Source organism: Mobula hypostoma, chromosome 2 (genome assembly GCF_963921235.1).
Source record: "Mobula hypostoma chromosome 2, sMobHyp1.1, whole genome shotgun sequence".
NCBI lineage: Eukaryota > Metazoa > Chordata > Chondrichthyes > Myliobatiformes > Myliobatidae > Mobula > Mobula hypostoma.
The window spans coordinates 239260345-239282737 of NC_086098.1; the positions used below are offsets into that span (position 1 = coordinate 239260345).

At 46.3% G+C, this 22393-nt stretch overlaps 1 protein-coding gene across 2 annotated transcripts in view; it reads left to right on the forward strand.

Annotated features, from left to right (window-relative positions):
- LOC134342970 (transcription factor 12-like) overlaps positions 1 to 22393 on the forward strand; it is a 177405-nt gene that overhangs the window by 91506 nt on the left and 63506 nt on the right. For both annotated transcript variants that reach the window (XM_063041721.1, XM_063041722.1), the window contains exons 4-5: positions 1216 to 1345; positions 1453 to 1517. In XM_063041721.1, the coding sequence (XP_062897791.1) occupies positions 1216 to 1345; positions 1453 to 1517 (195 nt within the window). The remainder of the gene's footprint in view (positions 1 to 1215; positions 1346 to 1452; positions 1518 to 22393) is intronic.

The window sequence follows — 22393 nt, forward strand, 5'->3', positions numbered from 1 at the left end:
TCTGTTCCCTTCTCTATCCTTATAATTTATATTTTTGATTTTTAAAAATACTATTGAAGATGTCAGGAATACAGATCCTTAAAGTGGCATCACTGGTAGATAGGGTCATAAAGAAAGCTTTTGGCACTTTGACTCTCATAAGTCAAAGGATTGAGTACAGAAGTTGGGATGTTATGCTGAAATTGTATAGGATATTGGTGAGGCCAAATTTGGGAGTATTGTTTGCAGTTCTGGCCACATACCTACATGAAAGATATGAATAAGATGGAAAGAGTGCAGAGAAAAGTTACAAGGAGATGTTGCTGGGACTTGAGAACCTGGGTTACAGGGAAAGGTTGAACAGGGTAGGACTTTATTCCCCAGACAGCAGGAGAATGAGGGGAGATTTAATAGAGGTATACACGATTATGAGGGGCATACACAGAGTAAATGCAAGCATGCTTTTCTCACTGAGGATGAGTGAGACAAGAACTAGAAAGAGTGAAAGGTGAAATACTTAAGGTGAACATGAGGGGAACTTCATTCATTGGGTGGTGAGAGTGGGCAACTTGCCGCCTAGAAAGTGATGGCTGATGAGTCAACTGCAACCTTTAAGTTTGGTTGGGAGGGGTTTGGAGGGGTCATAGGTTAAGAATGAATGGTGACATATTTAAGGGAAACCTGATGGGGAACCTCTTCACCTAGAGCGTGGAACAAGCTCCCAGCGGAGGTGGTGGACGTGGGTTCGATTTCAGCATTTGAGAGAAATTTGGATAGGTATACGCATGGGCAGGGTATGGAGAGCTATGGTCCAGGTGTAGGTCGATGGGTCCAGGCAGAATAGCGTAGCATAATGTTATTACAGCTCCAGCGACCCGGGTTCAAATCCCACTGCTGTTTGTGAGGAGTTTGTACGTTCTCCCCGTGACTGCGTGGGTTTCCTCCGGGTGCTCCTGTTTCCTCCCACAGTTCAAGGGCTTGCTGATTAGTAGGTTAATTGGTCATTGTAAACTGTCCCGTGATTAGGCTCGGGTTAAATCGGTGGGTTGCTGGGCGCTGTGTCTCGAAGGGCCAAAAGGGCCTGTTCTGTGCTGTATCTCTCAATCAATGACTGTATTCAATGATATTGTTACACATTTTTAAGCCCAGTTCTGCCCTACATTGACCAACCACTGCTCCGGGGCAGCCAGCCTATCAATGATGTCTCTCATTCAGTTCCTTTTCTCTTTACCTCAGCCCTACTCTCCCGCAGAGGTGAACGCTACCCTTCCTCCCGTGGCCAGCTTCCACCGCAGCAGCACCAGCTCATCCCCGTTTGCCACATCCTCGCACACGCCGTCCTTAAGCAGTTCGGAAAGCCTGATGGGTACGTCTCGCGCCAGCGGAAACTTTGCCAAGACTACTTTTTTGTATGTTTCTTGACGCCTGCCTGGCTGGCTTTAGATCCATTAACGTGCCTTTGTGCTATTGCAGGGAGCAGGGGGACCGCAGCTGGCAGCTCGCAGACTGGCGACGCTCTGGGCAAGGCCCTGGCATCGGTAGGTGGCTGTCAGTGAAACACATTGGGATTGGAGTTTGTCAGCTGTCCTTGCCTGTACCAAGATACAGTGAAAAACATAAGTACACTGAGGTATATAGAACGTAGAACACTGCAGCACAATACAGGCCCTTCGGCCCACAATGTTGTGCTGACCTATTAACCTACTCCAAGATAAATCTAACTCCTCCCTTCCACATAGATATCAATTTTGGTATCATCCATCCATGTGCCCATGTAAGAGGATTTTAAATGCCCCTTACGTATCTGCCTCTACCACCAACCCTGGGAGGGTGTTCCACACACCAAGCACTCTCTGTGTTAAAAACCTACCTCCGACATCCCCTCTATACTTTCCTCCAATCTCCTTAAAATTATGCCCCCTTCTATTAGCCATCACTAACTACCCTGGGAAAAAGTCTCTGGCTATCCACTCTATCTAAGCCTCTCATGCTCTTGCACACCTCTATCAAGTCACCTCTCATCCATGAGTGATCTTATTAAATATCAGAGCAGGCGCAGTGAACGTAGGGAGAGCGATTTTATCATTTCTGATGAAATCCTGATGAAGGTTCTCAGCCCAAAACTTTTCAAAGTTGCTGGTGAATGCAGCAGGCCAGGCAGCATCTCTAGGAAGAGGTTTCAGGCCGACGCTTCAGGCTGAGACCCTTCGTCAGGACTAACTGAAGGAAGAGCTAGTAAGAGATTTGAAAGGGGGAGGGGGAGGGGGAGATCCAAAATGATAGGAGAAGACAGGAGGGGGAGGGATGGAGCCAAGAGCTGGACAGGTGATTGGCAAAGGGGATATGAGAGGATCATGGGACAGGAGGTCCGGGAAGAAAGATGGGGGGGGGGAACCCAGAGGGGTATAGTCAGAGGGGCAGAGCTCTTGGCTCCATCTCTCCCCCTCCTGTCTTCTCCTATAATTTTGGATCTCCCCCTCCCCCTCCCACTTTCAAATCTCTTACTAACTCTTCCTTCAGTTAGTCCTGACGAAGGGTCTCGGCCTGAAACGCCGACTGTACCTCTTCCTAGAGATGCTGCCTGGCCTGCTGCGTTCACCAGCAACTTTGATGTGTGTTGCTTGGATTTCCAGCATCTGCAGAATTCCTGTTGTCAGCCCAAAACTTTGACTGTTTTCCCTGTCCATAGTTGAGACATTGTGTTTGTCTGTGTGTGTGTGTGTGAGGTGCTGGTCTGGATTTCCAGCATTTTGTGTTTTATGGTTTTCATTTGCCTTTTCAGAATCAGAGTCAGGTTTAATATCACTGGCATATGTACTGAGATATGTTGTTTTGTGGCAGCGGTACATTGCTGTACATATTTCTACAAAAACTATAAATTACAATAAGAAATGTAAATATAATATATATAATTAAGTAAGTAGTTCAACAAGAGAGCAAGAGAAACAGTGAGGTAGTGTACATGGGTTGGTTGTCCATTCGGAAATCTGATGGCAGCAGGAAAGAAGCTGTTCCTAAAATGTTGAGTGTCGTCTTCAGGCTCCTCCGTGATGGTAGTAAGGAGAATGAGGCGCGTCCTGTGTGATCGGGGTCCTTAATGACAGATGCCGCCTTTTTGAGACAGCCCTTGTTGCTGGGTACGATGCATGTGTGGAAATTTGCAGCAGTCCTTGGTGACATACCAGGTCTTCTCATACTGACTATGCCGATATTTTTTCAGCTGCTCTCCCTCCTTGTTCTTGTGCTCTCTCTCTCTCTCACTTGCTATCTCTCTCTCTCTCACACAAATACACACTCGCGTGCGGTCTCACACACACCACACTGTGATTATGGCAACCCCTCCCACCTCTTTTGATCTGCGGTTGCTTTGATTACAGGGCTCTGGTTTGGATCACATTGATGAGGGCTGACTTCAGGCAACAACGGAGCAGGTGGCTTGCGAGTCTAATGAGGTTTTGTTCAGAAACAAAGCAACGCTCTGTTATCTAATGGTGGTTAATGTTTTCTGCAAAGTTGTTTCATCTGATTTTGTTGACTATAAATCTCTCCGCCAGAAAGGCTGGATTTGGACAGGCGGCACTCTGGCATAGCAGTTAGTGTCACAGGGTACAGCGCCTGCTGTAAGATTGGGGTTCAATTCTCATTCCTCTCTGTAAGGAATTTGCACATTCTCCCTGTGCCTGGGTTTCCTCCGGGTACTCTGGTTTCCTCCCACAGTCCAGAGATGTATGGATTAGGTTTAGTAGCTTGCTATGTTGGCACCAGAAGCAATCTTTAATGCAAAAGACGTAGTTCACTGTATGTTTCAATGTATATGTGACAGATAAAGCTAATCTTTCTACTTATTTCCTGGCGATCAAGTGAAAGAGAGAGGAGAGAGTGTAAGAATAGGAGAGAGAGCAGCTGAAAAAATCTCAGTTTATTCAATTTGAGGATTGAAGACTCTTGCAAATTTCTACAGATGTACCATGTCAAGTAATGGGAACGCCTTCTAAAGCGTAGAATAGCCCCTTCAACCCCAGTGACCCCACAACCCCAATTTACCCCTAACCTAATTGTGAACAATTTACAGTGATCAACGTATCTACCTGGTACGTCTTTGCACTCTCCCACCAGAGGAAACATTCTCTCCACATCTGCTCTATCAAGGACTTTCACCATTCGGTAGGTTTCAATTAGGTCACCCCTCATTCTTCTGAATTCTAGGTAACACAAGTCCAGAGCCATCAAACGCTCTTCATATGACAAGCCATTCAATCCTGGAATCATTTTCATGAATCTCCTTTGAACCTCCTCCAGTGACATCACAGCCTTTCTAAGAAAGGGTCCAAAACTGCTTGAAATACTCCGTGAGGTCTCACCAGTGCTTTATAAAGCCTCAACATTACATCCTTGCTTTTATATTCTAGTCCTCTTAAAATGAATGCTAACATTGCATTTGCCTTCCTCACCACAGACTCAGCCTGCAAACTAACCTTGAGGGAATCCTGCACAAGGACCCCCAAATCCCTTTGCACCACAGATTTTTGAATTTTCTCTCTATTTAGGAAATAGTCTACCCTTTTACTTCTTCTACCGAAATGCATAACCATACACATCCCAACGCTATATTCCATCTGCCACTTCTTTGCCTATTCTCCTATCCTGTCTAAGTCCTTCCGTAGCTGCTCTGCTTCCTCAAAACTACCTGTCCCTCTACCTATCATCCGCAAACTTTGCTCTCTGGCCAAGCTGGGGAAGTTTTAAGGTCAGCAGCCTCATAGGATATAAACACGAGATTCTGCAGATGCTGAGGACCCAGTGCAGCACACACAAGATATTGGAGGAACTCAGCAAGTCAAGCGGCATCTATGATGGGGAATAAACATTTTGGTCCAAAACCCTTTATCCGTACATGGGCCTCTTAAATGCCTCAATCATAATTGCCCCCTTTAGTAGTGCAATCCACCACTCTCCGTGTCAAAGACGTTTCCCCCCACACTGGCCATAAATCAAAGTACTGAGTACAGGAGTTGGGATGTTGTTTTGAAGTTGTTTAAGACATTGGGGAGCTCAAACTTGGAATATTGTGTGTAGTTCTGCTCACTGACCTAAAGGAAAGATGTAAATCAGTTTGATAGAGAAAATTTACAAGGATGTTGCCAGGACTTGAGTTATAGAGAAAGGTTGAATAGGTTAGGACTTTCTTCCCTGGAATGTAGGAGAATTAATCAGAATCAGGTTTATTATCACTGGCAGGTGACGTGAAATTTGTTAACTTAGCAGCAGCAATTCAATACAATACATAATCTACCAGAGAGAGAGAAAAAAAATAAATAAAGTAAATCAATTACATATATTGAATAGATTTTTTAAAAATGTGCAAAAACAGAAATACTGTATATTAAAAAAAAGTGAGGTAGTGTCCAAAGATTCAATGTCCATTTAGGAATCGGACGGCAGAGGGGAAGAAGTTGTTCCTGAACCACTGAGTGTGTGCCTTCAGGCTTCTGTACCTCCTACCTGATGGAGACAGTGAGAAAAGGGCATGCCCTGGGTGCTGGACGTCCTTAATAATGGACGCTGCCTTTCTGAGACACTGCTTCTTAAAGATGTCCTGGGTACTTTGTAGGCTAGTATCCAAGATGGAGCTGACTAGATTTACAACCTTCTGCAGCTTCTTTCGGTCTGTGCAGTAGCCCCTCCATATCAGACAGTGATGCAGCCTGTCAGAATGCTCTCCATGGTACAACTATAGAAGTTTTTGAGTGTATTTGTTGACATGTCAAATCTCTTCAAACTCCTAGTAAAGTATAGCCGCTGTCTTGCCTTCTTTATAACTACATCGATATGTTGGGACCAGGTTAGATCCTCAGGAATCTTGACACCCAGGAACTCACTCTCTCCACTTCTGATCTCTCTATGAGGATAGGTATGTTTTCCTCGGTCTTACCCTTCCTGAAGTCCACAATCAGCTCTTTCGTCTTACTCTTGTCACCACCTGCGATTCTACCAACAATGGTTGTATTGTCAGCAAATTTATAGATGGTATTTGAGCTCTGCCTAGCCACACAGTCATGTGTATATAGAGAGTAGAGCAGTGGGCTAAGCACACACCCCTGAGGTGCGCCAGTGTTGATTGTCAGCGAGGAGGAGATGTTGTCACCAAAATGTACAAATTGTGGTCTTCCGGTTAAGAAGTCGAGGATCCAATTGCACAGGGAGGTACAGAGGCCCAGGAATGAAGGAAGATTGATTTGTATTTTATGAGGGGGATTAGTATGGTAAATAAACACAAAATACTCTGCAGATGCTGGGGTCAATGCAACACGCACAACACGCTGGAGGAACTCAGCAGGTCAGGCAGCATCCGTGGAAATGTTGACTGTTCATTTCCACGGATGCTGCCCGACCTGCTGAGTTCCTCCAGCGTGTTGTGCATATTAGTACGGTAAGTGCCAGGCTTTTTCAACTAAGGTGGGGTGAAACTAGAACTACTGTTTAGAGGTTAAGGGTGAAAGGTGAAATGTTAAAGGGGAACCTGAAGGGGAACTTCTTCACTCAGAGAGTTGTGAGAGCATGGAACGAGCTCCCAGGGTTCGATTTCAGCATTTAAGAGAAGTTTCGATAGGCTCATGGATAGGAGGGGTTTGGAGGGCTATGGTCCAGGTGTAGGTTGATGGGACCAGCCAGAATAACAGTTTGGCACAGACTAGATAGGCTGAAGCAGACATCCCACCTCTCCCAGAAGTTCCGGGAGTCTCCTGCATATTGATATTGCTCCCTGACACCCGCAAATTATATACAATATCCAGGAAATCGATTTTTTTGAGAGCGAGTGAGCGAGCGAGAGGGGGAGAGAGAGAGAGAGGGAGAGACAGAGAGAGCGAGAGGGTGACGGAGAGAGCATCCTGACTGGTCTCTCTTTGTGCTAAGTAGACCTATCAGTTTTCTCTGTGGGCGGACTTTACAGTCGACCTCTCTCTCTCTTTCATTGTCCATCAGTTCAGTTTAGTGTCCTGCAGTGCCATGGCAAAGTGTTCCAAATAAAGAAAATATAAAACGTACCTCACCCCAGACTACACTAAAGTGTACCCCTGCCTAATAGGGGTCAAAAATAACGACAGTGTTGCTCGCTGCACTGTTTGCAACAGTGACTTTTCTATTGCCCATGGTGGGTTAAGACTGTAAAAGACATGTTGAGGTGAGTTTAACAGGTGTCATTCGTTCATTAGCATAGCTAACATTGTAAGGGGGGAAGCGCAAGAGATCCTTCCTTACAAGACAAAGCAGTTCTTCAATGATGCCAGAGCATTCTATGTCAGGTGCTTTAAAAAAATCTTGGAGAAGTTCCCAATTGAGAGAACAAATCTTGAAAAATCTGTCAGTGGTCAATACAGAGAGCCAAGATGAGGTGAATCCGGAGCAGATTTTGACTTTGACAGAGAGATTTCCAAATGTGATCAAGGCAGATGAAAGAGAACAGCTCCGCTTGGAAGTCCTGGATTATGTCTCAACTAACTGTAAAGGACTGGTGCCAAACTACAAAAGTTTGCCAGTTGATGAGTTCTGGGGGAAGCTGTCCAAAGTAAAACCTGTGAGCACAGGGCAGTTGAGATTCAAAGAGCTCTGCATACATACACCCTTGGAGGTTGACTGGGGGGGGGGGATATGGGGTTGCAGGGGGTGGGGGTGGTGGTGCTACCTCCCTGAAATGAGTTTTTGCGGGGTGGGGTGTCTGTTGAAGGGTCTGTTTCTGTAGTGCTCTAAGACTAGACATCTCCTGTGAACCTACCCTCTCATCCTGTGCATACCCCCTAGTATTCATATTAGACATCCTTAAAGCCTCTTCCATCTTTCTGGGAATTCTTAGCCTCTAGCCACTCAGAGTGGAAGAATATCTGGGAAGGGCATCAAGTTCCAAGAGCACTCAGGTGCAAGCAGAATCTCGCACCCAATCCATCCAACCTGTCTGCAGTTTTAGATTTAGATTTATTTATCACTTGTCCATTGAAACATACAGTGAAATGCGCCTTTCAAATTCCAGTTCAACTGTACACACGTAGACCACCAAACGAAACAATGTTCAAGGTGCACAACCCAGTAACACAGTACATATAACTCACACACAGCACACAAAGTAATATTAGCACAAATACATTAACAGATAATAAGGTGCCTAGAGAACGCAAGTTAAAAAGTAAACAGTATAACACTAACTGGCACTTTATACATGGTGACAGGGAGTTCAGTAGTCTGAAGGCCTGGGGAAAGAAGCTGTTTCCCATCCTGAAAGTTCTTTTCCTAATGGTAAGGTACCTCCTGTTGATGGTAGGAGGCCGGAGAGGTTGTTGGATAGATGGGAGAGATCATTGAGAATGCTAAGGGCCCTTACCATTGTGCTTTGTGTTAACAACCAACACATCCTAAGGATGTGCTGGGGGCAGCCCACAAGTGTTGCCCACATTCTGGTGCCAACATAGTGTGCCCACAACGTTCAGCAGAACAACACCAACAATAACAACACAACAGCAACAAAGCTACAATAGCAAATCTACCCCGGCCATGCTCTCTTCTTGCTGCTGCCATCAGGAAGGAGGTACAGGAGCCTCAGGAACCACACCACCAGGTTCATTAACAGTTAATACCCCTCAGCCATCAGGCTCTTGAAACAGAGGGGATAACTTCACTCAACTTCACTTGCCCCATCACCCAGCTCTTCCCTCAAGGACTCTTCATCTCATGTTCTCAATATTTATTGCTTATTTATTTAAAAAAAAATTTTCTTCTCTTTTGTATTTGCAGTTTGTTGTCGTTTGCACATTGGTTGTTTGTCCATCCTGTTGGGCGTGGTCTTTCTTCGATTCTATCCTGTTTCTATCCGCTAGGTCCCACCTCTGCCTGTAGGAGTTTGTACATTCTCCCTGTGACCGGGAGCTCCGGTTGGGAGGTTAATTGGACATGGTAAATTGTCCTGTGATTAGGCTAGGATTAACTCGGGGGATTGCTGGGCAGCTTGGCTCGAAAGGCCAGAAGAGCGTATACAGCCTGTATCTCAACAAATAAATGAATAAGTAAGATGTGTCTTAGGGTTGTATATGGTGACATATATGTACTTTGATAATAAATTTACTTTGAAACCTTGAAACCCACTTACATACACAGGCCTCCAACCTTAGGGCAGGCTGCCTCTGGGCCTCCAACCCCAGGGCGGGCTGCCTCTGGGCCTCCAACCCCAGGGCGGGCTGCCTCTGGGCCTCCAACCTCCTGTCCCAGGCCCGGACTCTGTTGGACTCAGCAGCCACCTGAATTGGAGTGGAATCAAATGTCTCAGTCCTTGGCATCAAGGATGACAACTTCACTCCGGATCTGAAGGATGCTCAGTTCTCTGGCCTGTCTCCAGGAGTTTAAATCCTGTTTAAACCTATGCACTTATACTCAATTGTTATTTATTTATTATTATTTTTTCTCTTTTGTATTTGCACGGTTGGTTGTATCTTGCACACATTGTTGTTTGTCCGTCCTGTTGGGTGCGATCTTTTGTTGATCCTCTTGTGCTGCTGGGATTTACTGTGTATGCCTGCAAGAAAATGAATCTCAGGGTTGTATATGGCAACATATATGTACTGTGATAATAAATTTACTTTGAAGCCTCTGAAATGGGGCTTGAACCTCTGCATGTGAGGCAAAGTTGCCCCTCGGCGAGCCACAGTTAAGAACGGGGCACAGACTGTGCATTGGCTGGTAGCGTGGGCAGGTTGCGGCTGGGTGGGGTGAGAACTGCTGAGGCTCCTGTGAAGCCAGAGGGTTCATATTTCAAAGCTGCCCCGCAGGGGATACATCTGACACTGGCATCAGAGCTCAGGAATCCAGGCCTGCAGGCTGCAAACTAATTAAAGAGACAGTGCATTGCATGCAGATACATTCTTTAAAGTACCAATTTCCTCCCCCTTCTGCTCTTATGCTGGCGATGGTCAGGGTACAGATGAATGGGTTTCCCTCCTGCATTCTGAATTACTCTCTTTACTGGTAGGCTATATCTTCGGTTTATTTATGCTGCTTTTTTTTGGCAAGACCAACATTTGTTGCCGGACTGAGCTTCCTAAACAACCTTGGAGTGCAGTTATGAGTCACCGACATTGGTGGATGCAAGAGATTCTGCAGATGTTGGAAATCCAGAGCAACACACACAAAAATGCTGGAGGAACTCAGCAGGTCAGGCAGCATCTATGGAAATGAACAAACAGTCAATGTTCAAAGTTGAAAGTGAAGTAAATTTATTATCAAAGTACATAAGTTTCACCATATGCTACCCAGAGATTCATCTTCTTGCAGGCATTCACAGTACAACAGAGAAAGGCAATAGGATCAATGAAAAGTTACACACAAACGAGGAGTGATAAATGACCAATGTGGCAAACTGTGCAAATCACAAAAAGTTTAAAGTAAAATTTATTATCAGAGTACATATATGACACCACATTCAACCCTAAGATTCATTTTCCTGTGGGTACACTCAGCAAATCTATAGAATAGTAACTGTAACTGAATGCTCTGCCTCAGAAGGTAGTGGAGGCCAATTCTCTGGATTCTTTCAAAAAACACTTAGGTAGAGCTCTTAACGATAGCGGAGTGAAGGGATGTGGGGAGAAGGCAGGAAAAGGGTACTGATTGTGGATGATCAGCCATGATCACAGTGAATGGTGGTGCTGGCTCGAAGGGCTGAATGGCCTACTCCTGCACCTATTGTCTATTGTAACAGGATCAATGAAGGATCAACCAGAGTGCAGAAGACTACAAACTCTGCAACTGCAAACATAAATAAATAGCAATAAATAACGAGAACATAAAATTACAAGGTAAAGAGTCCTTAAGGTGAGATCATTGGTTGTGGGAACATCTCAATGGGTGGGCAAATGAGTGTAGTTATCCCTTTGTCCAAGAGCCTGATGGTTGAGGGGTAGCAACTGTTCTTGAAGCTGGTGGTGCGAGTCCTGAGGCTCTTGTACTTTCTGCCTGATAGCAGCAGTGAGAAAAAAATCTTGGCCTGGGTGGTGAGGATTTCTACTGATGGACGCTGCTTTCCTATAACAGTGTTTCATGTAGATATGCTCAATAGTAAATACATAAGTAATGCCACAATGTTTAGAGTTGAGACCCTTCATCAGGACTGGAAAGGAAGGAGAAAGAAGTCTGAATAATTCTGAAAGAAGTTGGAATTGAACCCTGACTGCTAGCACTGTGAGGTGGGATTAACTGGGCAGCTTTCTTTTGATTGGTATGGCCTAATTCTGTGAGATAAACCATTTAAGATTCGGGATCTGGACAGAACAGCAGGAGGACAACCAGGTAGTTGAGCACACACCAGTCCTTGCTTTAGAACAATTCAGTTCATTCCTTTCCCCATGGTCCAACAATGAATTTTGCATGAAGTCCTGTTCCAGTTCCTATCAGAAAGCCGAGAATAAATATGGTTCCACCACCTTTTCAGACACCACATTCCAGATTCTGACTTGTCTCTGCAGGGAGTTTCTTTTACTAGGGGATGGAATTGCTTTACCAGGAATTCCATCCCCTAGTAAAAGAAACTCCCTGCAGGAGGGGGAAGTGATTCGCAAAAAAAAAAATTGGATCGAACTCAAGAGATTCTGCAGATGCTGGAAAGCTTGAGCAACACACACAAAATGCTGGAGGGGCACAACAGGCCAGGCAAGCATCTATAGAGGGGAGTAAACAGTCAACATTTCGGGCCGAGACCCTTCGTCGGGACTGGAGAGCCAGAATAAGGAGGTGTGTGGGGGTGGGGTGGAGGGAGAAGTACGAGCTGGGAGGTGATAGGTGAGACCAGGTGAGGGGGTGGGGGAAGGGGATGAAGTGGAATGCTGGGAGGTGATAGGTGAGACCAGGTGAGGGGGTGGGGGAAGGGGACGAAGTGGAATGCTGGGAGGTGATAGGTGAGACCAGATGAGGGGGTGGGGGGAAGGGGATGAAGTGAAATGCTGGCAGGTGATAGGTGGAGAGGTAACGGGCCGAAGGCGAAGGAATCTGATAGGAGACGATAGTGGAATAAAGGGAAGGAGGTGGGGAACCAGCAGGATGTGATGGGAGGGTCACGAGGGCAGTGGAGGGTGAGAGGAGAAAAGGGGTGAGAGGGCCTCCAGAATGTTGTCGGGAGGAGAGGAGAGAGGGGGGTTAGTGTTGACTGGAAGTTAGAGGAAGAAACCATCAGCTTGGAGACTACCCAGATGGAATACGAGGTGTTGCCCCTCCAACCTGAGTTCGGTGAAGGAACCCACAGTGAGGGCACGCCAGTCTGGGAATGGGAAGTGAAACGGGCAGCCTGCCATCTGCAGTGGACGGAGTGAAGGGGCTCGACGAAGTGGTCCCCCAGTCTGCATCGGGTCTCACCGACGTAGAGGAGGTTAGACTGGTTACAATAGATCAGTACTGGTTACAGTATAACAGGCCTGGAAACGCTTTTTACATGTTAAGCTTTTCATTCCTGGGATTGTTTTCGTGACTCTCCTCTGGGCCTCAACCAGGGCCCCACATTACTCCTGAGATACTTGACTCCAACTGCTCTTAGTATAAGGAGTGGACTCAAACTCAAAAGAAGTAGCAGTACCCAGGACTGTTTCTTTAGAGTTCAAGGGTTGGAACTGTCGAGTTGCATTCTGGAGATCTGGGTGGGTGCATCCATTTTGTCTATCCTGCCTGTTGTTTCTTTGTAGACGTCTGGCGGAATTGTCGGGGGAGATTTCCCCTCGAGGAAACCGTGCTGGCTTTGGCCTATTTTATCATGGAGAGGATGTTCCCTACAGTGGGAGAGTCTAGGACCAGAGGGCACAGACTCAGAACAGAGGGACATCCCTTTCAAACTGAGATGTAGAGGAATTTTTTGAGACAGAGGGTGGTGAATCTGTGGAATTCATTGCCATGGATAACTGTGGAGACTAAGTCACTGGGTGAATTTAAAGCGGAGGTTGATAGGTTCTTGATTAGTAAGGTTACGGGAAGAAGGCAGGAGAATCGTGTTGAGAGGGATAGTAAATCAGCCCTGATGGAATGGCAGATCAGACTTGATGGGCCAAATGGCCTAATTCTGCTCCTACATCATATAGTCTTATGGAAATGAATATCTACCCTCCTAAAGAAGCGTCTCGGCCTGAAACATGGACTGTTTATTCACTTCCATCGATGTTGCCGGACCTGCTGAGTTCCTCCAGCATTTTGAGTGTGCTGCTCAGGATTTCCACCATCTGTGGAATCTCTGTGTTTACGTTTCTTCCAAAGATTTTTTTTTGACATAAAGGAAGTGGAAATTGCAAATTGAGCTCTGGCTGCAGCGGTGGGATTGCTGCTTAATTGTTTCGAGGTTCGATATAAACCAGATCTTTGGGCCTCTGCGTGGATTCCATCAGTTAAAGGGGCAGCATCCGTGTATCAGCTGGCAAGTGAAAAGAGACATATTGTCCCTACCGGAGTGGTTAGTACGCTGCTTTGCAGTACCAGCAACATGGGTTCACAGACATCCCACCCTGCAAAAACTCATTTCAGGGAGGTAGCACCATCAACTTGTGGGAGACTCCCGGAACTTCCGGGAGAGGTGGAATGTCTGCAATAGAGTAGCTCCTTACCAGCTAGCCAGCTAGTTTAAATAACGTTAGTTATGCTAATGAACGAATGACACCTGTTAAACTCACCTCAACATGTCTTTTACAGTCCTAACCCACCATGGGCAATAGAAAAGTCACTGTTGCAAACAGTGCAGCGAGCAACACTGTCATTATTTTTGACCCCTATTAGGCAGGGGTACACTTTAGTGTAGTCTGGGGTGACGTATGTGTTATATTTTCTTTTTTTGGAACACACTGCCATGGCGTGCGTGCTCTCTCTCTCTCTCTTGCTCTCGCGCTGTCTTGCTCGCTCTCTCTCTCATTCTCGTGGTCTCTCTCATGCTCGCTCGCTTTCTCTCTCAAAAAAATTGATTTCCGGGACATTTTATATGATTTGCGGGCATCGGGAAGCCACTATTGATATGCAGGAGAGCCCCGGAACTTCCGGGAGAGGTGGGATGTCTGGGTTCAATACCCACCACTGATTGTAGGAGTTTGTATGTTCTTCCCGTCACCGAGTGGGTTTTCTTCGGGTGTTCCCGTTTCCTCCCAAAGATGTACCAGTTGGTAGGTTAAATTTGAATTGTCCCGTGTTTAGGCTAGGGTTAAATTGTGGGATCGCTGGGCAGCACAGCTCAAAGGACCAGAATGTCCTTAACATCAAAGGATATACCTTGTATCGAAAGGACGTGCGGGAAGGCATAGGCGGGAAGGCGTGGCTCTGTTGGAAAGAGATGGAATTACACCTTTAGAAAGAGCTGACACAGGGTCAGAGAATGTTGAATCTTTGTGGGTGGAGTTAAGAAATTGCAAGGGTAAGAAAAACATTATGGGAATCACATAAAGGTAATATGGGAATCATATATACTCCTCCAAGTAGTAGGTAAGATGTGGGGTTGAGATTGCAAAGGGAGTTAGAAAAGTCATGAAATTAGGGTAATGACACAATTGTAATGGGGCACTTCAATGTGCATGGGGATTGGGAAAAACAGGTTGGTATCGGATGGCAAGACAGGGAATTTGTTGATTGCCTACAAGATGGCTTTTTGGAGCAGTTTGTGCTTGAGCCTATTCGGGGAAAGGCTATCTTAGATTGGGTACTGTGTAATAACCAAGATCTTATTAGGGAGCTTAACATAAAGGAACCCTTGGGAGACAGTGATCATAATATGATTGAATTCATACTGAAGTTTGAGAGGGAGAAGCATAATTCACGTGTATCAGTATTGCAATTGAATAAAGGGAATTACAGAGGCGTGAGAGAGGAGCTTGCCCAGGTGGATTGGAGGAGGATACTGGTAGGGATGATGGCAGAGCAGAGATGGCTGAATTTTCTGGGAATAGTTCACTAGTTGTAGGATAGATATGTCCCACAGAGCAGTGGTCCCCAACCTCCGGGCCGTGGACCGATATCAGGCCGTGAAGAATGCAGCGGTAGCCAGAACGAACCCAGCACATCTTTAAGAAAAAAGACAAAATAAACAAGCTAATTAATTAGGTGCCACCCGGCACATAAATGTCGGCCCAGATCAGAGGTGATTGCCGATTGCGTCGCCTCTGATCAGGGCCAACATTTACGTGCCAGGCGGCACCTAATTAATTAGCTTGCTTATTTCGGCTTTTTTCTTAAAGATGTGCTGGGTGTGTTCCAGTTACCGCTGCACCACTGCATTCTTAGCGGCCCGGTATCGGTCCGCGGCCCGAAGGTTGGGGACCACTGCCACACAGGATGAAGTTCTCAAATGGGAGGGGTAGGCAACCGTGGCTGACAAGGGAAGTTAGGCACTGCATAAAAGCCAAGGAAAGGACATATAAGGTAGCAAAAATGAGTGAGAAGTTAGATGATTGGGAAGCTTTTATAATTCGACAAAGGGCAACTAAAGAAGCTATAAGAAGAGAAAAGATGAAATATGAGGGCAGACTAGTCAATAATATAAAGCAGGATACCAGAAGTTTTTTCAGTTATATAAAGAGTAAAAGGAAGGTGAGAGTTGACATTGGATCACTGAAAAATGATGCTGGTGAGGTTGTAATGGGAGAGAAAAATGGCAGATGAACTTGATGGGTACTCTGCATCAGTCTTCACTGTGGAAGACACTAGCAGTGTGCCAGAGGTCTGTGAGTGTCAGGGATCAGGAGTGAGTGCCATTGCTATCACAAAGGAAAAAGTGCTGGCAAACTGAAAGGTCTTAAGGTGGATAAGTCACCTGGACCAGATGGACTACATCCCATAGTCCTGAGAGAGGTTGCTGAAGAGATAACGGATGCATTGACCAATTGATCTTCCAAGAATCATTTGATTCTGGCATGGTCCCAGAAGACTGGAAGATTGCAAATGTTAGTCCACTCTTTAAGAAGGGAGGAAGGCAAAAGAAAGGAAATTATAGGCCAGTTAGCCTAACCTCAGTGGTTGGGAAAGTGGTGAGTCCATTATTAAGGATGAGGTTTCGAGGTATTTGGAGACTAATGATAAAATAAGTCAAAGTTTCTGTAAAGGGAAATCTTGCCTGACAAATCTGTTAAGAGTTCTTCAAGGGAGTAACATACAGGGTGGATAAAGGAGAGGCAGTAGATGTTATTTACTTGGATTTTCAGAAGGTGTTTAATAGTGCCACACATGAAGCTGCTTAACAAGATAAAATCCTGTGGCGTTACAGGAAAGATACTGGCATGGATAGCAGAATGGCTGACAGGCAGGAGGCAGCGAGTGGAAATAAAGGGGCCTTTTCTGGTTGGCTACCAGTGACTAGTGGTGTTCCTCAGGGGCCAGTATTGTGACTGCTATTTTTCCCATTGTTTGTCAATGATTTGGATAATGGAATTGATGACTTTCTGGCAAAGTTTGCAGATGATATGAAGATAGGTGGGGGTAGGTAGTGCTGATGAAACAATGTGATTTCAGCAGGACTTAGACAAATTGGAAGTATGGGCAGAAAAGTGGCAGATGGATTACAGTGTTGGGAAATGTATGATAATGCATTTTGGTAAAAGGAACAATAGTGGGGACTATTATCTAAATGGAGAGAAGGTTCAAACATCAGAGGTGCAGAGGGACTTAGGATTCCTCATGCAAGACTCCCAGGAGGTTAATTTACAGGTTGAGTCTGTGGTAAAGAAGGCAAATGCAATGTTGGCATTTATTTCAAGTGCAATTGAATATAAAAGCAAGATAATGCTCAGCTTTTATAAGACACTAATGAATCTGCATTTGGAGTATTGTCAACAGTTTTGGGCTCCATATCTCAGAAAGGACGTGTTGTTATTGGAGAGAGTCCAGAGGAGGTTTACGAGGATGATTCTGGGAATGAATGGGATTAACATATGAGGAGCGTTTGGCAGCATTGGGCCTGTTATCACTGCAGTTTAGAAGAATGCAGGGGGGATCTCATTGACACCTACGAACGTTGAAAGGACTAGATAGGGTAGATGTGGAGAGGATGTTTCCTATGGTGGGGGTATCCAGAAGTAGAGGGCACAGCCTCAAAACTGAGGGGTGACTCTTTAGAACAGAGGCAAGTTCCGGCACAGGCTGTGGTGGAGGCCAAGTCCGTGCGTACGTTTAAGACAGAAGATGATCATTTCCAGATCAATCAGGGCACCAAAGGATATGGCAAGAAGGCAGGTGTATGGGGTTGAGTGGCATCAGGCATCAGCCATGATGAAATGGTTGATCAGACTCAACGGGCTGATGCTCTTATGTCTTGTGGTCTTATGATCCTATCCTGTGCTGTATCTCATTAAATAATAGATAAATTAACAACACACAGGGAATGCTGGAGGAACTCAGCAGGTCGGGCAGCATCTATGGAAATGAATAAACAGCCGACATTTTTGGCCGAAACCCTTCTTCGGGACACCCATATTGTCCCATTACATGTTTCTGTTTGTACATTGCTGCCGTGCCTCATCAGCTGTACGGACCAAACCTATTATCAAAGTACATTTAGGTTTCCATATATTACCTAGAGATTCATTTTCTTGCAGGCACTTACAGGAAAAATAAAGAATTTACAGAAAACTGCATGAACAGAGAAATACTGATACACAACCAATGAGCAAGTCACTGGGGATATTTAAAGCAGAGATTGATAAGTACTTACCTAGTCAGGATGTCAAAGGCTGCAGAACGGGGTTGAGAGGGATAATAAATCAGCCATGATGCAATAGTGGAGCAGACTTGATGGGTCAAATGGCCTAATTCTGCTCCTGTGTCGTATGTTTTAGCTTCTAATTCCAATGGTAACACAGCATTGCTTCAGCCCTCACCTAGAATACCTCCCAGATTTTGCACTCAAGCCTCTGAAATTTTAAGTGGTTTTTAACAGTACCTTGCCTTACATTGAGTCGATAATTCTAACTCTCTGTACTGACACTCCTTCTCTGAATCAAAGGAAGGCAACATGCCCGATCAGTGGGTACGGACACAGCTCCTGGGGGACTTTCAGTGGAACCACACTCCTCCCCACGCACTCCCTCCACCCTCTCCCAACATGGCCAAAAGTTGATGAGACTTCAAGAGAGGTGCTGACAGAAGGGAGGAACATATATTAGTCACTGCAGGCACAGGCATTAACATTCCTGGCTTGCAAGCCAGAAAATGACAGAACCGCTTCCTGTCAACGACCACAGACCAGTGATAACATCAGCCCCTTTATGACCATGGGGGCCAGCCGCCACGATTCAGGCAAGTGTAGATCACAATCCTCATTAAATGGATGGGCTGAAACTCATTGTAAACAATTTTCCATCCACAAGCCGCCAGAGATTATGAAAATGGTTTGAATCTTCTTTTCCTTTCCTTTCCCCAAATAAAACTGCTTCTACAACTGGCCACAGACATTAATTCAGCTGCGGGCAACACCGTCTCTGTTCCGAGCCAGCGTGTAGTGACTCACCTTTCCCTTCACCTGGTCTCACCTATCACCTGCCAGTTTGTATTCCTCGCTCTCCCCCCCCCACCTTCTTATTCTGGCATCAACCCCCTACCTTTCTCATCCTGAGCCTGAAACATCCGCTGTTTATTCCTCTCCATAGACGCTGCCTGACTTGCTGAGTTCCCCCAGCATTTTGTATGCATGGCTCAAGGTCACGAGCATCTGCGGAATCTCTTATGCTAAGTATATTCCGGACCTCTTTGGAGGTAATAATGTACTTCCCATAAGCGTGGTCGTTTCATTGGTACAGAATAACCAGAATAAGAAGGTGGGGGAGAGGGAAGAGTACAAGCTGGCGGGTGATAGGTGAGACCAGGTGAGGGGGGGTGATGGGTGGGGGAGAGGGAGTAAGAAGCTGGGAGGTGATAGGTGAGACCAGGTGAGGGGGGGATGGGTGGGAGGGAAGAGGGAGTAAGAAGCTGGGAGGTGATAGGTGAGACCAGGTGAGGGGGTGGTGGGAGAGGGAGTAAGAAGCTGGGAGGTGATAGGTGAGACCAGGTGAGGGGGGGATGGGGGGGTGGGGGAGAGGGAGTAAGAAGCTGAGAGGTGATAGGTGAGACCAGGTGAGGGGGTGGTGGGAGAGGGAGTAAGAAGCTGGGAGGTGATAGGTGAGACCAGGTGAGGGGGGGATGGGTGGGTGGGGGAGAGGGAGTAAGAGGCTGAGAGGTGATAGGTGAGACCAGGTGAGGGGGTGGTGGGAGAGGGAGTAAGAAGCTGGGAAGTGATAGGTGAGACCAGGTGAGGGGGGTGGTGGGTGGGTGGGTGGGGGAGAGGGAGTAAGAAGCTGGGAGGTGATAGGTGAGACCAGGTGAGGGGGTGGTGGGAGAGGGAGTAAGAAGCTGGGAGGTGACAGGTGAGATCAGGTGAGGGGTGGGTGGGTGGGAGGGGAGAGGGAGTAAGAAGCTGGGAGGTGATAGGTGCGACCAGGTGAGGGGGTGGTGGGAGAGGGAGTAAGAAGCTGGGAGGTGACAGGTGAGATCAGGTGAGGGGTGGGTGGGTGGGAGGGGAGAGGGAGTAAGAAGCTGGGAGGTGATAGGTGAAAGAGATAAAGGGCTGAAGAAGAAGAAATCTGAGAGGAGAGACCAGTGGAGCATGGAAAAACGGGAAGGAGGAGGGAGGTGATGGGCAGGAGAGTAGAAGAGGTGAGAGGGACACCAAATTGGGGGATGGATAAAGGGAGAAGGAGAGGGGAAGAATGACCAGAAGTTAGAGAGATCAATGTTCATGCTTGATATTCTATGTTTACAATCTTATGCCCAACAATCTGGAGGCAGGTTTGATTCCACAAGGCTCTGATCTTGAACAGAAAACCAGGCTGATATTTCCGAATGCAGAGGTGTTGTTTTTTTGTTTGAGTCAATAGATGGTGACTTGGTTCATTCTCTCAAGTGGGTAAGACTCCATGCTGCTACTTGTAAAGTGTTGAAGACCCCACCCCACCTGTAGCATTCTGACCAATCTTCTTCCCTCAATGACAACACACACAAAATGCTGGAGGAACTCAGCAGCTCAGGCTGTGCCTGCGTCATTTTGGACTGAGACCCGTCTTCAGGATCGGAAAGGAAGGAGGAAGACACTAGAATAAAAACGTGTGTGGGGGAGGAAGGTGACAGGTGAAGCCAGGTGGGTGGGAAAGGTCAAGGGCTGGTGAAGAAAGCATCTGATAGGAGGAGGAGAAGTGGAGGAAGTAATAGGCAGGTGTGAAGAAGTGAAAGGTCATAGTGGGGAACAGGAAGGGGGAGAGGTAAATTTGGTCACTGGAAGGGGAAATCAATATTCATAATATCAGGTTGGCGGCTGGAATATAAGGTGTTGCTCCTCCACCCTGGCTTCATCTTGGCACCAGAAGAGGCCACGTATCGACACGTCAGAACAGGAATGGGAATTGGAATTAAGGTGTTTGGCCACCGGGAAGTTATACTTGTGGTGGATGGTGTGGAGGTGCTTGACGAACACCTCCCTCAATGAATGTTTGAAGGCGAACTACCTGGTTATTATGACTATGAGATGAGTATGGATCAAGAATCGTGACCCATGGCCAAGTGCTGCTGGGACAGAAGCTGGGGCCAAATCAACCCCGGCTGGGTCGCCTGGGTGAGAGTGTCTGATGTTGAAAGCCCTGAAACACCTGATGACCCCAGGTTACATCACTGATGATGTGTCCCAGCACATTCTAGGATGTATCTCAGCATCATGAGGGCTTGCTGGGTTGAAATTGGAGAGCAAACTTTCCCCAGGGTAATACAAGGGGGCAGAATTTTAAGGTGATTGTAGGAAAGTATAGGAAGGATGTCAGAGGTGGGGTTTTTTATACTGAAGGCAGTGGCTGCGTGGAATGTGCCACTGGTGTTTATCAGAGACATTTAAGAGACTTTTAGATAGTCACATGGATGAAAGAAAAATGGAGGGCTATATATGCTATATTATTCTATGTTCTGTGTTATGTTCCACGTGCTGGTAGATTACTCATTTTCAGTAAATTGCCCCAGTGAATCAGAATCAGATTCAGGTTTAATATATATAAATAATAGTTAACTTAAGTAAATAGTGAAAAAATAGAAATAAAAAGTAGTGAGGTAGTGTTCATGGGTTGAATGTCCATTCAGAAATCGGATGACAGAGGGGAAGAAGCTGTTCCTGAATTGTTGAGTGTGTGTCTTCAAGCTTCTGTACCTCCTTCCTGAGGTAGCAATGAGAACAAGGCATGACCTGGGTGACGGGGGTCCCTAATGATGGACGCTGCCTTTTTGAGCCGTCGCTCCTTGAAGAAGATGTCCTGGATACTACGGAGGCGAGTGCTCATGATGGAGCTGACTGAGTGTACAGCTCTCTGCAGCTTGCTTCGATCCTGTGCAGTAGCCCACCCCTCTCCATACCAGGCGGTGATGCAGTCAGTTAGAATGCTCTCCATAGTGCATCTGTAGAAATTTGCAAGTGTTTTAGGTGACATTCCAAATCTCCTCAAACTCCTAAGGGAATATAGCCACTGTTGTGCCTTCTTTGTAACTGCATCAATATATTGGATCCTCAGAGATATTGAAACCCAGGAACCTGAAATTGCTCTCTCTTTCCATTCCTCATCCCTCTATGAGTACTGGTGTGCGTGTTCCCTTGTCATACCCTTTCTGAAGCCCACAGTCAGTTCTTATGTCTTACTGACATTGAGTGCAAGGTTGTTGCTGCAGCACCACTCCACTAACTGCAGGTGGATTGTAGGTTGTAGGAGAATTGGAAGGGAGACTGCACAGATTATAGGAAAGTGTTTGTCCTGCAGTGAAATCAATGGTTTCCTTCTGTTTTGTATAGGAATATACCAAAAACATATAATGCTTTGAAATATCTTAAAAAAGGGATGTGAAAGGTAGCTGCAGAAATGTTCAGATGTGACAATGAATAGCAAGATGGGGGCGGCACAATAGCTTAGTGTAACACTTTAAAGCATTAGCTGTAAGATCAGGGTGCATTTCCTGCCACTGTTGTAAGGAGTTTATACGGATCACCACATGGGTTTCCATTGGGTGCTCCAGCTTCCTTCTTCATTCCAAAGACATACGAGTTAAGGTTAGTGCATTGCGGGAGTGCTATGTTGGTGCACTGCGGGAGTGCTGTGTTGGTGCACTGCGGGAGTGCTGTGTTGGTGCACTGCGGGAGTGCTGTGTTGGTGCATTGCGGGAGTGCTATGTTGGTGCACTGTCGGAGTGCTATGTTGGTGCACTGTCGGAGTGCTGTGTTGGTGCATTGCGGGAGTGCTGTTTTGGTGCATTGCGGGAGTGCTATGTTGGTGCACTGTCGGAGTGCTGTGTTGGTGCATTGTGGGAGTGCTGTTTTGGTGCATTGCGGGAGTGCTGTGTTGGTGCACTGTGGGAGTGCTGTGTTGGTGCATTG